This window comes from Chlorocebus sabaeus, chromosome 1 (assembly GCF_047675955.1).
Source record: "Chlorocebus sabaeus isolate Y175 chromosome 1, mChlSab1.0.hap1, whole genome shotgun sequence".
In the NCBI taxonomy this organism is placed as follows: domain Eukaryota; kingdom Metazoa; phylum Chordata; class Mammalia; order Primates; family Cercopithecidae; genus Chlorocebus; species Chlorocebus sabaeus.
Genome location: NC_132904.1, coordinates 89,559,949 through 89,577,096, shown reverse-complemented (window position 1 = coordinate 89,577,096; position 17,148 = coordinate 89,559,949). Strand labels below are relative to the sequence as shown.

Here is a 17,148-nt window from a genome sequence, read left to right as displayed (position 1 = left end):
ACTTTTCAGAGTCAAGAAGGTGGAAGACAGGGTTTCCCAAATTTTGCTGTTTTAGCAAAAGCATTTTTATTTATACTCAGGGCCCACAGCATGAGGTCATTCCAAATATGTACACTGCTTGATGTCCTGGGCCTGGGTTTTACCATTCTTTTTCATTCTCTCAGCTCCTGATTCATCACCAAAAACCTATGGATCCAAGAAAAAATTCCAGTTAGTGGATTGTCAGTGCTGAACCCTGGCAAACCAGGTAACAACTATGGGCCCAGGAAACTGAAGACAGCCTTCAATCCATAGTTACTGAGCATGTGCTGTGCATTCAACTCAGTACTGAAAGATAGGGATAAGGAGAGGAAGTGTGGACACACTGTCACCAAGAAATCGATGCCTCCTTCTCCTCCAAATCAGGAATAAAGAGCAAATCTCTATAGTTTGTCAGTTTGTGTCTAGCAGGAGGGGAAGCAGCGAGAACAGAAAACAATACGTGCCTGACCAGGTTGCTGCAAACTTTCCCCAGGGCCAGGAAAACTGGCTGGAGCTCAAGGAGAATCCTTAGGACTCTTCTGCACCTCTCTGGGACTGAGGTGTGGACTGAGCGGCCTCCCTGCGTGGAGCACACTACCATTGCCATCATCAGGACTATGACACCTTCATTCCTAACAGTTAGGTCGAGGACCTCTAGTATTAGAATTAGATTCCTAGACCTGCCTCAAATTTCCAACATCAAAACCTTGTTGGCAGAGCCCAGAAGATTTGCATTTTTAACAAGCTCCCAGGTGGCTAGGTGACTAAGCACAGCACCCAGCCTAGATTCTTCACATTACAGGGGCAGAAAGAGGATCCAGAATAATGCTAAGAGGTCAGCACAAGAACATTCTGGGCTCTTCATTCAGGAAAGGCGCTGGCTGGCCGAGGTCCTCAGGCATGTTGTGGACATGCAGTACTTAGCCCACTGCACTTTGTCCCTGCCACACATTCCAAGGTGGGATGAGCAGGGACAGAAGTAGGGTGCTGCCATCAGACAGACTTGAGCTCCACATCTAGCTCTAAACATAGCTCTGAATTCTGGCAATTATTCCATGTTTTTGAGTTTCAGTTTCTTACAATGAAAATTGATCATAGTATCTTTTTCTAAGAGTTTTGTGGGGATTAAATGACATAATGCATACCAAGCCCTTACCACAATGCCTGGTACAAAGAATGCACCAATGGATGTTACTTGACACTAATTTATCAACAGACTGTGACCTCCCAGAGGGCAGGCAACATACCAGACAGACCTGGCCCACAGAGGGCACTCAGTTAGTGTTTGTGGGACTGAAGAAAGCTATTAATTCTGTTGGCGCTAAACAAAGATCTGAGATTTCTGCAAATATAAAGTACACAAATACATAACCATAGAAAGGAACTGGGGTGCAGCTGCCCTTCCCCCACTTCCATGTCCCCGACCCCACTTTCTCTCCTCCCCTTCTTGTCCTTCTATTTCTCTTTTTTATTTTTGAGACAGGGTCTCACTGTCACTTTGTCACCCAGTCTGGAGTATGGTGGTACAATCTCAGCTCACTGCAGCCTCAACCTCCTGGGCTGAAGTGATTCTCCCACCTCAGCCTCCTGAGTAGTTGGGACCACAGGAATGGGCCACCATGCCCAGCTAATTTTTGTAGAGACAGGGTTTTGCCATGTTGCTCAGGCTGGTCTTGAACTCCTGGGTTCAAGCCAAGGCAGGGGTGAGGCACCATGCCCGGTGATAGCCCTTCCTTACTTTGTATATGACTTTCCTCCTTCATTTTATGTAATTATAATAACAAAAGCTAATAATTACTGGGTGCTAGCCACATGTCAGGCACTGTCCTCAGTTCTGCAGATGTATTATCCCAGTGAATCCTCACAACAACCTGGGAGGCTGACTACGGCACGATCCTCACTTTAAGATGAGTAAACTGAGGAACAGGGAGGTTAAGAGATTTTCCCCAAATCACACAACCTAAACATGACGGAACCAGGAAGGGAGGCCAAACAGACTTTGTGCTCCAGATGCTGGAGAAGTGTGAGTGTGTGTGCGCAGTGTTGTTTGTGATGTGGTGGCTATGTGTGTGTAACATATATATGTGTACAGTGTGGAGTATGGTGGCTATGTGTGCATAGTGTGGTGTGTCTGTGGTGTGATGCATGTGTGGTTGTGATGTGTGTGTGTGGTGTGTGTGTGTGTGTGTGTGTAAGGAAGGTCAATGGGGGAGTGTGGAATGCTTGCCCTCTGCACCTGCCCCACCTGAGGCCCTTGCAGAGTTACCAAGTTCCAGCCCTACTGACCTCTCTCTTTCATCCTTGCTAACAGGAAGAGATCCTGCCACGCCCGGGGGAAGGGGAGAAAGTAGCCAGGAGGCCAAGGCAGGAGGATGAGGGTCACCTATGAGAAGGAGTTGGGCTCTTCTGCCCCAGGTCTTTCCTCATTCTGTCCCTTCCTTGGTCTTGTGTGCACCAAATCCCCAAGACACCACCAAGAGTGTTTGCCAGGTCCCGTGGCTGTGAGCATCTCCTGGATCAGCCTGAACCCATGGCACTGATGAGCTCCTTGTCCCAGCATGAAGTTCCCCCAGCCTTGGGGCTGTGATGCCAACAGGACAGTGTGGTCCAGCACGCTGCCTGGTCTCATCCTTGCAGCAGACTCACTCCCACCATTTCATGAGTTTGTCGTGCAGCTGGTGTGCCTCAGATCCAGGCTAGAGAGCATCTGCCTGGTGCTGCACACCAACGATGGGTGGAGCTGGGCTCTGCAGCGCCTCTGCATGGCTGCCCTTGGAAGAGTCCTGAATGCAGTGCCGTGGGTTCCAAAGGGCCAAGAGGATCCTCTTGTACTCCCTGCGGAAGTTTTGGTTCAGGAGCCCATAGACAATGGCATTCAGGCAGCTGTTGAAATAAGCCAGTAAGTAGCTAGTGACAAATAGCCCCTCAGGGATCTGGGGAGCCATTTCTTGTGGGTTGATGGCCACAGCGAGGCCGATGCAGTTAAGTGGGGCCCAGCAGACGGCAAAGATCACAAACACCACAAACATGGTTAGAAAGCTCCGCAAGTCGCTGGGCCTCAGGCACAGCGTGCTCTCTGGCTTGGCTTTCCTGCGGGCCTGGAGCACCAGCACCCAGATGCGCAGGTAGCAGAAGGACACGACAGCGATGGGGAGGAGAAAGTGGATGACCACCACTGCTGCCGTGTACTGGGTGCTGGCCGTCTGGATGAAGGTGCAGGAATAGATACGTGGGTCGTACTCCAGGGACCCCACAAAGAAGTTGGGCAGCAAGGCCACCACGGTGAGGAGCCAGACAAGGCAGATGTGCAGAGGGGTGTGCCAGCGCCTGTAGATTCGGTGGTAGGCCACGCTGTGGCAGATGTAGCAGTAGCGGTTAATGGCGATGGCAGTGATGTTGAAGACAGAGCCGATGACGCTCAGGCCCATCACAAAGGCGCTGGCCTTACAGTGCTCCTCCCCCAGGGCCCAGCCGTCATAGAAGATGGCCACGAGGATTAGCGGGTAGGGGTACAAGGCCACCACCAGGTCAGCCAACGCCAGACTCACCAAGAACAAATTACCTGAAGCAGCAAACAGAGCAACAGTCAGCACGAGACCCCATGACTTAGATTCTGTAGAACATCCTACCCTTCACCAAGTTACTTTTGGCAACGTGAGTGGAAACAAAGTGGCTCCTAGAGGTGCAGAACTGAAGACTCAGATGCATTTCTCCCATTCACTAGCTATATGACTGAGGCAAGCTATTTAAGCTCTCAGAACCCCATTTTCCTAATTTGTGAGCTAGCGTCAGTGTTACCTACCTCATAGTATAGCTGTAAGAATTAATGATACAAAGTTCTTGGGGATTTGACAGGTGCTCACACATGCTAACTGTTTCCATGATAGGCACAGATGCTCAGGGGCTTTGCGTCATTGAAGCTCCAGCAAAGATTTCAGAGGAGGCGAGTCTGAAAGTCAGGAGTGTGGATTTCTCATCACTACCATCCCTCCCTCTCACTCCCTCACCTCCCCACACATCTCTCTGGTGGTCTCCTTTTGCATTTTCTCACCACTGGTTAACAGGCTACTTTCTTAGTGTCTTTAAGTGGCTTTTGTAAATGTGAATTGCATTTTGCAGCTGGGCTAGAAGAAAGGTGTTGAGAGTGGGAACCACGTGTTTCTGGTATTCCCCTTTGTGCCCTGTCTGGGACAGTACTCCCCACCTTGTGGCCATGTTGACAGACACTTGCAGTAGTGGCACTGAGCTCCAGCCCTGTGGGGTGAGGAAGAATTGTCAGCACTCCTAAGCTCACAGCCTCTGGGGGACCTCCCTGCTTTGCCTGCACCATGGCGGCCTTTCTGGACTATCTAGGCAATTATCCTTTGAATGGAGCCTTCTCTAATATCACCAAGCTTGGTCAATCAGAGAGAGCCTCAGGAAACCATACACCCATCAATTAATATGATTCAGGCATGTTCTAAGCTGAAGTCCTAGGGTGGAGGCAGGGCTTACTCCAAAAGAACACAATCTGTGCTCCTCAAGTGTTTGCATTCTAAAACCAACACTGACTCACGAACAGAGCACCGAGAACATAAAAGTTCGGACAATACAAAGCTCATAGTGTGAGCAGTTCCATCGCTAATGCCAATTGTCTCATTCACCAAGTGTTGTACTTTTTGAATACCTACTGTATGCCCAAAAGATAACAGATTCTCCCTCCAGCAGGGGCCCTGAGTGATGCAGTGTGCACTGGGCATGTCTTTCAAATTTTCTGGTCTCTTGCCACATGGTGAAGCCTCTGGTCTTAGGGTGGCTGAATGCAGAGGGTGGCTTGGGATGGCGTGCAGGGGTAACTCCCAAGTCAGCAAAGACACGGACATGGAAACTCCACGGCCACCATGTGTCTGTCCCATTGCCACAGAGGCTGTGATGGCTTCAGGGGTCCAGAGGGTCAGGCAGATGGAAAGAGCCCCCAAAGCACAGCAATTGGAGAGGCCAGGCTGTGGATGGATTCCACAGGGTACAGAAAAAGGGAGGCAGCCACCCAGCTGGGAGTTCACCTGAGTCAGCCCTTCAAGTGAAGTAGATGCCATACCTGGACTTACCCACAAGGGTAGGGAAAGGACTGCCTCCAGCCTTCCCACATTCACCCCATCTCAAAGATTTCCCGTAGCGTGGTCCGTATGGAGATGGGAACCTGAAAGACCCTCAGGCAGCCTTCACAAAGGACCTATTTTGTCCTCAGAGGTATGCAGTCAACCCCACTCAGAACACATACAAGTCTACTGGAGTCCTGGGAGTTCTCAAGACCTAACTATAATACTACTGTGTCCACAGCTAGGTTAGGAAACCAGGGAGACAGGATGTAAATGAATAGAAAGGAGAATGTCTGGACAATTAGTGTGCTTGTGAAGTAGTGAGCTTCCCTGTCTCAAGATTGTCCAGCAGATTGGATGGCGAAGGAGAATCATGACTCGACTGAACTGCTGGATTCCTACCTACTCTACTATTTACAGATTTATTTACTTCATGGGTTAAAAATGGCCTCAATTCCTTTCTAGTTGGTAAAGCGAGGCAAAAAATGTGCAACAAGGACCTGCTTGGGATGTGGAGGGGTTTCGTGCCTTTTCATTTAATTCTCAGCCCGTTGGCTGTCTCCACTGCTGGATCTCCATCTCTGACTCACCTACACAGACCTCACTTGGCTCCAGGAACACGAGAGATTCCCTCTCTCATATTGCTTGGCTTCAGCTGAATCAGGAGCCCTTGTCTCCTAGAGTTTTAAGTGTCCTTTTGAAATCTGGAGGGTTGTGCTGAAGTCAGAGCAACCTGGGATAATCTGAGTCCTGCCACTTTCTGGTTGAGTGAATTTGGGCTAGTTCCCGCATTCCTTTCTGGGTGACTATTCCTTCATGAGCTCCCTTCTTTTCTTTCGGAGCGCTGCCACCACTTCCCCCTGCACACTCATAGGGTTGGTTCTGTGAAGAGAATCACTCCTCTCCAGCACAGGAAGATGGGTCTCCACAGGACCCACTGGGCACCTAGCCCAGCAACACACAAGCTCTTGGCACTTGCAAGCTGAGCAGAGAAAGTCAAGAGCTGCTGGGAGCCGGTGCCAGCTCTGCCAGCTGTTTCCCTGGGAAGGCAGAGTCAAGTTCTGCTGTGTTAATGTGGCTTATCCCCTAATAATGCCCCAGAGGCTGGCAAACAGCTTGTAAATAGTAAGAAGAACACATTCAACTCCACGTGGAAAGTGATTCAATTACTATCCCCTATTACTCCGGCTGTTCCTAAAAGGCTGAAATCAACCACTTCCTGCTGCAGATTCATCTGCCCAGACATCCCACTGTCTCCAGGCTTTCTTGGCACAATTCCAAATTAGGTGAGTAAAATTCGTGTTTTGTCTTCCATCTGTAAGGAGCCAGGTTCTATGTGGATGACAGTCAAGGGGAGATCCAGTTCTCCATCCACTTCTTCCCCAGACAGGTGAGAAATCACTCAGTATGCACACAGCACTGCAGTCACCCTGTGCATAATGAATATTTATGTCACGAGTCCTGGCGTGACTCGTTTCCATCTGCCTCCAGCAGAGAGGGTGTATTAGCGGAGAGAGGCTTTGACAACAGGGTTTTGTTCACTAACGTGGAATCCCCTTCCAGGATTCATACGCAGAGTGCATCCTTTCACACACACAATCATCACAGTCTCCTCCCTCTTCTCTTCCTCTCTCTTTCTTTCTGGAAAAAGTATTTCTTAATGGAGACCTGGTACTCTAGGAAAGAGCCAGCCAGTGTTGAGCTATCTAATATTCGTCAGATAGGAGAATTCTGGAAGGTAAAGCTCCCTGTAACCCTTGCCCCTCTTCTGTGTGCTCACCCTTCATGCTCAGAAGAAAAATTTGGTTAAACATAAATTCTCCTTGGTCATTGAGCTAAAAGACAAGATAGAAAGAGAGAATCATCAAGTCATTTATGTGACAAATATTGCTGTGTATATACTAGGTTCTGCCTGTGACTATGCCAGATGGACAGGCTACCTCCCCTTACAAAGTTTATGGTCTCTTAGAGAAGACCATTAAACAAATAAAAACAAGGTGCCAAGAGGGTTATATTGGGGAAGTCAACAAATGATCTATGTTTTCTAACAGTGTTAAACTTTCTGTGCCTTGAGGTCTTCTTCCACTCTTCCATCTGTTTAATAATGTGTAATAGATTTATTGAGTGCCTACCACATTCAAGTAAGACACAGTGATGGATGAAAAACATGGCCCCTGCCATTGAGATGCCCATGGACCTGTTGGGGAAACAACAGAGAAACAGTAGCCATTCAATGTGGTGAGAGCTGGAAGAAAGGCCAGAACAAGGTGGTGGGAACAGTGGGGAATTTGTGAGTCAACTTGAAACTGGGGACAATGGCAGGCTATGGGGCTGGTCAGGCAGGACAATTCACCAAGGAGCCAGACAAAATTACCAAGACTTTTGCAACAGGACTCCTCCCTCCCAGAATGGCTGTTTACCTTAAATGAGATCTTGTATGGGAAAGGTTATGAGAAATAATAACCCCCAAATTAATGTGAGATATTCTCATTAGTTATGTTCTGGGGATGGGCATTTGAAGTAATTGACCATATAATTTATTCACAACTTGATTTTCAAACAAACACTAAAACAATGCATTCATTGTAAGCTCGTAATTAGATTCCCAAATCTCTTGAGAGCAGATACTTGTTCTTCCAAAGTCACATATTTATGAAAATCTTAGAATGTGTGGATGAATCATACAGGAGCTGAGTTGAAATCTAACTTTGATTTAATTAAAAAATAAAAAATGGCTAATTAATAAAGTACACAGATATATATGGGGGTACTTCAGTCACTTAAAATAAGAAAATATATTTAAAAACATAAGAAGCATCCATTTTTAAAAATAAGATGCTGTTACAAAACATTCTTCAATAACCATCAAAAGAGATCATTTTGAAATTCTGATAGGTAACATTTTATTACTTTACACTTAATAGCAACAAAACAATTGATATAACATGGTAAAGTTGATAGTATAGTTTTACATAAACGGACTCCATTGTTTTTCACAAGAATTCCTTAAGGTTGATAGCATGATTTCTGTTTTATAGATAAAGAAACCCAGTTTGTGTGAATTGTTCATAGCCATAACACAGAAAGATTGAGAAAGAAGAAGAAGAGGAGAAAACCAAACAAAAGAAACATCAAGGGAATTAAGAGAAAAGGTGTAGAGAGTTTCTTGGTCATCTACAAAAGTGAGAAAGGGCAGAAAAGTGCTCATTGGACTTGGCAATTAGGATGTCAGCAGTGACATTAACAAGAGAAAATTCTATTGAGTGCTGTGGGATCCAACTTTGCCCTGGAGATTGCTCTATCGGTGTTGCCTTCAAGAGAAGGAGACAGAGAGTGGTGCTTAGGAAGGACTATCCCTTTGATAGGAGACTGTGGAGGCTTTTTTTTCCTTTTCTTTCTCTCTTTCTCTCTCTCTTAAAGGAAAAAGACTTGAATCTGGCATATAATAAGCACCTAGTAATGTAAGCTACTATTTGTTATTGCTGTTTTATATTTATTAGCTGTACTGACAGGTCAAGAAAGAGGCTCATAAGGTGGGACTGGGATCCCTGTGAGATAAGATGTGAGAAGTAGTAGGGAGATGAAGATGAAGATAGTAGGACATTCCCTCTAGATGGTAAACTCTCTAAGAACTGGGGCTTTACTTCCCAATTCTCTATCTTCTACTCCTCCAGCAGTAAGTATTTTAAATTGTAAGAGCCAATAGGAGCTTTCAGTATTCTCTGAGTTTTGTGGTATATCATATCCGAATGCAGAATCCAGCTTTCTGGATATAAAGATAGTCAAACATGAAAGCCTTTATCCCTTGAGTTACTGAGAGTTACGTGGAAGGAATTAAAGAGGATTATTAGCTTTCCTGATTATTCAGCTAAAGACATAATGATGGGATTTAAAAACTGTTCATTTTTGCTCAGTGAAGAGGCAATAAGGTATTCACAGCTGAAATGCAAAGTTGGACAGCTCAAGAAACATTCGGGAAGGAGTCCAAGGTAGCTCAGTTTGGTCTCGCATGCTGAGCAGGTCAAAAGACACCTGACGCCAAGTGATATCTCAATGAGTGGTCGGTGGTAGGATAGAAGCCTGGATGGAGTGGGCTCCACTTCATCCTGGAACTCCTGGAGGGGAGGGGCTGTGGGCCTATTACGCATTTCCCTCTAGGCCTTCCAGAGCCTTTGTCCGGAACCACACGCCTTACCAAGCATCATTTGCTGCCTCAGTCAACAAGTGTTGGAAGAGAAGAGGCAAGGAACAGGGGCCACAGTTCTTTTCTAATCTAACTGGGGAAGCAAAACACCTGCATAGGCAGAATATTCCCACCAAGAACCTCCCAGGCAGTTACTGGTTCTGGATAGGAGATGGTGTGAATTCTCAGCATCACTGGCGGCCCGGAGGAGGGGCAGCTTTGCCAGCATAGACAGAGTGACCTTGGACAAAGATCTGTGTGTTCAGCAAGCAAATCCTCCATGTTTTTCTAGGCAATCTTAACATCAAATAGTTCATATATTTCTGCTTTACCAATCATCAGTGTACCCCAGAAATGCCAATTTGTGCATTCACTAAACCTCCCAGACAGCCTCTTTAACCCATTCGCAGCACAAAAGTCCATTGTCAGACCATAGCTTCTGACTGTTACTTGGAAAACTAAGGTGGGTGTGCCTATGGAGCCAGGAATAACTGGTGTTGTTATGCCTTCCTCTCTGATAACAGAGTGTACTTGGATGTTACAGTGAGGACATGGTTCTCTCAGCTCTCTTACATGGCCTGCATATTACAGGCAGCTTAAAAGTGGCAACCTCGGGCCAGACCAAGAAAGGGACTGTATTATAAAGGGGCTGTATTAGTCCGTTTTCATGCTGCTGATAAAGACATACCCAAGGCCAGGCACAGTGGCTCACACCTGTCATCCCAGCACTTTGGGAGGCTGAGGCAGGCGGATCACCTGAGGTCAGGAGTTTGAGACCAGCCTGACCAACATGGAGAAACCCTGTCTCTACTAAAAAGTGCAAAATTAGTTGGGTGTGGTGGCGCATGCCTGTAATCCTAGCTACTTGGGAGGCGGAGGCAGGAGAATAGCTTGAACCCAGGAGGCAGAGGTTGCGGTGAGCCAAGATCATGCCATTGCACTCCAGCCTGGGCAACAAGAGTGAAACTCTGTCTCAACAACAACAACAACAACAACAATAAAAACAAACAAACAAAAAGACATACCCATGGCTGTGCAACTTACAAAAGAAAGAGGTTTCATTAGGCTTACAGTTCCACATGGCTGGGGAAGCCTCCCAATCATGGTGGAAGGCAAGGAAGAGCAAGTCATGTCTTACGTGGATGGCAGCAGGCAAAGAGAGAGAGCTTGTGCAGGGGAGCTTCTCTTTTTCCATCAGATTTCATGAGATTTATTCACTATTGTGAGAATAGCATGGAAAAGACTTGCTCCCATGATTCAATTACCTCCCACCAGGTCCCTCCTACAACACGTGGGAATTCAAGATGAGATGTGGGTGGGGACACAGCCAAACCATGTCAGGGGCAAACTGCCTGAGAGGAATCACTAGGGTACAACCATGGCATGTTGGAACCTGCTGAGCAACTTTAGCCACACAGGTGAATCACAGATCAGGCATGCCTTCATGCACAAGGTGCCAATAGTCAGCTTAAAGTGAGATTACTTTGGGCTGTTCTCAAAGCAATTCAGTTTCATGAAACCCCATATTGATTATTTATGCAGTGCTGAGTATTGTAACTGAGGTCTATCCCAGCTCATGGAGCAAAATCAATTAATTTTCCCCCACTACCTGGTGTCTTGTCTATTTCCAATTTGTCTCATCAGAGATGTGTTCTGTTCTAACTATGCGTCTGGCTTTGTGGACAGAAACTGACTAAAAGTGTCTACTCTCTACAGGTGCACAGTCCAGCGGGGAGAGACAAAGAACAATAGTACAATGAGGGGGATGCTGTACTGGGGAGGGCACAGGTATCTGAGAAGCCCAACAAAGGAGACACTTACTCTCCCCTTCATGGTATTAATAATCTACATTGATAATCCTGCAGGGGAGTTAGGGAAGGGGTTGAAGGAGGAGCAGCTATTGACTGGACAAAAGAGGCTGAGAAAGTACATCAGGGAGTGCAGACCCTTTGGGAAGTGGCAGCAGCTCACTGTGGCACCAGGGAGAGGAGGGCGATGAGGCTGTAAGTTAGGTGGGCTAGGCCAGCTACAAATGGCTGAGGGAGCTGTGCTCTGGAGTTGGACACTGTTCTGGAGATGGAGGGCAGCCACTAAAGACAGGGCAACTCTTGGCAGTGGTAACAGCGGCTGGAGGAGGGGGCAGGAAAAGCTTTCAAGCACTGTGGGTAGTGTTTGCTCAAGAGATGATGAAGGCATGAAATGGGGGCGGTAAGAATAAGGAGGCAGGAAAGGGAGAAATTGAGAAATAGTGGAAGGTAAAATCATTAGGACATGTGGCATGAAAGAGTAGGAGGAACCAAAGGTGACTTTCAGGGCACAGGTATCCGAGAGATGAAGAGAAAAAGGAAATCCAAAAACTAGCACCAGGTAAGCCAAGAAAAGGAAAGGTCCTACAGAGGGAGTGGCCCTCAGTGTCACACACAGCACAGAGGAACATTTCCAGATAATGGAGCTCAGAGGACTGAGGATGAATGGGAAGCAATGGGGTAGAGATAGTGGATGTCCACAACTACATTAAAATGTCTGACTGAAAAGGGAGGGAGAGAGGTAGTGATGAAGTTAGGAGGGACATGAAGTCAAGAAAAGAGTCTTTTGTTCTTTTAAAACAGGAGACTTTGTGTATAGTGTGTGTGTGTAAAATGGAGGAAGTTTCCAGAAGAGAGAAAAGAACAGCTCAAAAATGCAAGAGATAAATATTAGCGAGGTGTAGCTCAAGGGTCAGGGCAGCAGTGACGAGCCCAGGAGGGAAAGTTCTCAACTGTTCTCAGGAGAGTCCAAAGTGTGGCAAGTCCCTGGGAAGCGCACTCTGACAAGCATAAGGTGCCAACTCAGCGCCATGGGCTGTGCGAGACACTGAGAATGTAGCAAAGAGTGAACACATTTGGCCTTACCTTTTAAGTTGGGTCAGTGCTCTGACCCTACCTCCCACCTTGCCTCCACTCCTCCCTGTCTGCCTTTCTCTAGTGCTATCTCTGAAGTCAACCCACCACATAGAGCAACCGAAGCCGCAGATAGGATATCCCTGAAAAAAAGGACAATTAATGTAACCACTCACCCTGCCATCAGGAGCGACGCTGTTAGGGATGATACAGAGCTGCTCCGCAGAGGAACTGCGTTTGTGATAGGCAAGTAAAGGATACTGGTGTCTCCTGGGAAACATGCTGTGTTCTCAATATGGGCTATGCATCTTGGTTATCGGAAATATATGTATTCTCATTGTCACAGACTTAAGTTTTTAATACCAATGATTTAAGGAGCCAGACTTCAGTACGGAAAGGTCTGAAGAAACGTTTCTTAAAGTAAATCCAAACTCTTCAGTAGGACAAGGCCTGATTAAGAGTAGAATGGGTGCTAACTATTCAAAGAGCTGTAGGTTTTAAGCACCTTTTGAAATCTCACTCTGCTGAGATCATTTAGTTCAAGTCAGTGCTACAATTGTTTGTGACTATCACCAATAAAGCCAGTGGTCACATAAGAACTGGTTAAACTGCAAGACTGTAGCAGTGGCAGGAATTGATGTCATTTAGATATAGTGTTATTTATTTATTTTTTCGGGTGCTGGGCTGTAGCAGACACATCAGGAGGTAGGAAAGATAGAACAGAGGATATGCCAGCAATTGAACATGCTCATGACCCTCCTCAGTGACGCTCTCAAATTGGTAAGGATTCTGTAGACCCTGCCAGGATCACAGAAAAGCCCAGCCCTTTGTAAGATGCAGTGGGGGAGGGGTGCTTTTCTCCTTCCAGCAAAAGGAAGCAACTCCTACTTCCCTCAACCACCTTTCTCACGGTGGGCAATCCAAATTACTGAGTAGGGAGCCACGGCCTGACAGACCTGCTCTAAATACTCAATAAGTCAGGGACAGAAGGGGCCAATGTCAGAACTAGGAGGGCCCATTTCTCCCCCACAAAGCCAGGAGTTGTCTCCCTTTTGCCTCCCTGTTCAGGGAATGAATGTTTATGATGGCTGCGAGGGACAACGTGTCAAAAATATTAAATGCAGTTTTCTAGTCATAACTTGTTCTTCCCTAATATATAAGCTTTTCTTCAAAGGACACAATATTTTGAACAATGTATTCCAGAAAACAGCCACCACTACCGAAGTGGCTGAGTTAGAAAGCTTACTTCTTCTTCATAATGTTATGTTTCCCATATGATGGCTGGATACTCACCGTTGGAGCAGTTTTTTGTTTGTTTTTTTAGATAAAAATCCTAGAGTCAGCCGGACGCGGTGGCTCATGCCTGTAATCCCAGCACTTTGGGAGGCTGAGGCGGGTGGATCACTTGATTGAGGTCAGGAGTTTGAGACCAGCCTGGCCAACATGGTGAAACCCTGTCTCTACCAAAAACATAAAAAATTACCCGGGTGTAGTGGCACACGCCTGTAATCTCAGCTGCTCACAACCCTGAGGCAGGAGAATCCCTTGAACCTGGGAGACGGAGGTTGCAGTGAGCCTAGACTGTGCCGCTGCACTCCAGCCTGGGTGACAGAGCAAGAGACTCCATCTCAAAAAAAAAAAAAAAAAATTCTAGAGTCACAGACCACACCAAATAGATATTACCATTTGCTAAAAATGGTCTGACTCCTTAAAAAAGCATTTTTAAGCTATACAATTGTTTGTCTGCTGCTATCTTTCCATTTTAATTCACTCTAATATTAGAATTTGCCCCCAAGGCCCAACTTGAGAGACTGCAAAATTAACAGGTCACAGAGCTCCCTCCTAGGCTGAAATGGTCAGCATGCCCCATGACCTGTGAGGGGGAGAGTTCAGACACCGACCCCTTCCCCCCGCACTCTGGTTTTCTTTCTTTGAAGACCTGACTAGGGGAATATTGAAATGAGAGTGGATTGAAATAGGAGAAATATTTTCAGGTTTGCAACACGATTTAGCCAAATCATTGCTTTAATTTTCACAGTTAATCCCAGGAATTCCCAATCTTCAGAAAAGACTACAATATTTCAAAGCAATTTAGTTCAGTCCAAGCAGAATCTGCAATTTCTGCATTTACACTCTGTCCACTGGAATTGGGTCTTCAGATGACCTGGAGATAAGTTTTTGACACAAAACCTACTGAAATGCTTCCATTGATTAACTCATTTTTTCAGCAAGGATTTTCTAAGCAACTACTACATAAAGCTACAGTGCTTGGCAAGGAAAGAAGTGGGGTGTCAAGCACAAGTGGTGTTCTGTGGTCTGATATGGGCACCTCTGGAAAGGCACACATTGGAGCGCGACGGGTAGCGATGGCATCCAGCAGCGTGGGTTCCCACAGCGCCAAAAAGCGCGCCAGTAAAACTTTCCGTAATTCCCCCTGTGCCAAGTGCATCCTGGGCAGTCGCATTTCGGAGGGGCAGAACTCACCCTAACTTTTGAGTGCAGAGTCAAACTTAGGGACTAGGTTAGAGTGAAGGGAAAGGGGAGCCCGGGCTGAGGAGGGAAAAGGCAGCGCATATCCCGGGGTCAGGGACAAGACCAGAGGACAAGGAAGGGCCCGACCCCAGCACCCAGCATCAGGAATAGTGCTCACCTGCGTTTCGGAGCTTGCGGTTCCTGAGCACGGAGAGGATCACCAGGAGGTTGCCCACAACGTCCACGGCGGTGGTGACGATGAGCACCACGGATAGCGCGGGAGCCACCCAAGGAGGTCGAGGGGTCCTGGAGGGTTGCGCCCTGCCAGTACCCAACCAGCCCGGGCGCACTGCCCACCCGCCAGCCTCGCAGCAATTGGCGAAGGAGCCGTTCTCTGACATCGCAGACTCTCCCGCGCTGCGCTTTGGCCACCGCGCGGCCTCGGACAGCCGCAGGGCTCGCGCAGTACTGAGCCGGGCGCTCCCTTCCCTGCCCAGCTCCCGTGTGCAAGGGAGGAGGCCAGTGGGGAGGGGTCTGGAGGAGATAACTAATTAAGCGTGGGCAGGGGATGGAGAAAAATATAGGAATGGGAGGAGGACTTGGGGTGCAACCGTTGCAGAAAGGAGTGCGTCCCTCAGCGGTGCGCTCAGGAACAGCTGGGACCACACAGCTGTCTCTGCCACCCCGCCCCCAGCACGTGCCTAGCTCATCTCAGGCCGCGGAGCGCGTCCAGCCTCTGTCCCTCGGTACACAACTACACCCGAGACCCCGATTTCCTTCACAGCGTCCCCAAGAGAAGCTGTGTCCAGCTAGGGACATCCAACCCAGGTTTATAGACTGGAGAAGGTGCTGACGGTCGGGACCTCCCATCGGTTGTCAAGCAAGGCAAGGTTTGAGGTCCCACAGGGCTGTGCAGCTCGAAAGAGAATGCAGCTCCTAAGATGTGGGGACAGAGCCCAGAACAAAGTAGTGTAGACTTGTATTCTAGGGAGCTGCAGAAAAATACGAACCTAGCCATTTTCCGAGCACTCGCCGGGTATTGCGGGGGACATTCGTGATGTCTCTACTTGGTCCTCTTTATAAAGCCAATATTTTAGTATATTTACCAATATATATTTACGCATAATACTTAAATAGATGTATGGCCAATAGTGGGGGTTGTGATGTGGTTTTTGGAGGGGTTAGGACAAGAAAAAGAATGAGGCATGATTACAATAAAGAAGGGACTCGGGTGCCCTTTATTAAAAGTGTTTGAGTCGTGATCTGGTGATAATAATAATAGATAACTTCTCTTGGGGGATAATCTTATGCCAAGTTTGTCCTAAGCACTTTTCACACCCACTAGAATCACTAAAATCAAAATGACTGATTATCCTAAATTTGTGGAGGAAGTTAAGCAACCAGAACTCTCATACAGTGCTTTTATGAGAATGCAAAATGGTACAGCCACTTTGAAGAGCTGTCTGTTAGCTCCTAATAAAGTTAAACATACACCTATTCTATGACCAGAAGTTCCAAATGAAAAGGAAATATATTTCCACAAAAAGACGTGTACAAGAATGTCCAGAGCAGCCTTGTTTATAGGAGCTCAAATCTGGAAACACCCGCAATTTCCATCAACGGAAGAATGGATAAACAAATTGTGGTATGACCTTGAGATGGAATACCACTCAGCTATAAAGATGATTGACCTACACAACAACATGAACTGATCACAAATATGTTGTATTGAACAAAAGAAGCCAGATACCAAAAAATATATACTATATTATTCCAAGTATATGAAGTCCAAAATCAGGAAAAATTAATATATTTTCTAATACAAATCAGAAAAGTGGTTACATTTGAGGGTGGGTATTGAGAAACGAACACCAAATAATTTCTGGATTGTTATTTTTACATGTGTTATTTTACATAAATTATATTGCCCCTCTCCCTTAAAGGGGGGGAAAAAAGAAGGAAGGATGCAGTGCAGAGGGAGGGGCTGATGAGGCAGAGGTGTGAGTGGATGATGAAGGGAAGAGAGAGGGAAGGGAGAGGTGAAGTGAGCTCATCCTTGAAGTGAGCTCATCCAAAACCTAAGGAAGGAATATTATTTGTTAGGAGAGGGAGGCTTGCTTTCTCGTAGTAGAAAGGAATCAGAAGCCAGATGCAAATTCAGATGCGCTTCTAAACTGGTGTGAGGAAATAAGAGAGCTCCTGTCTGGCTTCTGTATTCTCAGGGAGTTAGAGGCTACTCATTAGCCAGGATTCAGGGGAACAATGTGGGAGGTTTGAAGACAAAAAAGGTATGAAGGAGCATTTCAGAAACTGGGAACATTAACTAGTAAAGTGTAACAGGTGTGTCAGGAGCATGAATGTCCCCCTGAAGCTTGAGATGATGGCTTCAAATGATGCCACTCAGCCTGGCCGGTGGTTGTTATCAGCAACTTGGAGCTGCTCAGCAAAGACATGGAGAAGGCAGAGTGAATGAATTTCAGTTAGGATTGGGGTCTGCTGGGTAGGAGCAAATAAC

General features: G+C 46.8%; 1 protein-coding gene across 1 annotated transcript; it reads right to left on the bottom strand.

Annotated features, from left to right (window-relative positions):
• Window positions 1-1,962: 1,962 nt before the first annotated feature.
• Window positions 1,963-15,109, bottom strand: MTNR1B (melatonin receptor 1B). Its single transcript, XM_008020506.3, has 2 exons — window positions 14,812-15,109; window positions 1,963-3,583 (listed from the first exon to the last, which is right to left on the bottom strand). Exons 1-2 carry the CDS (start codon window positions 15,032-15,034, stop codon window positions 2,718-2,720), a joined length of 1,089 nt encoding a protein of 362 aa, XP_008018697.1. The 5' UTR covers window positions 15,035-15,109; the 3' UTR covers window positions 1,963-2,717.
• Between the last annotated feature and the right edge of the window lie 2,039 nt (window positions 15,110-17,148).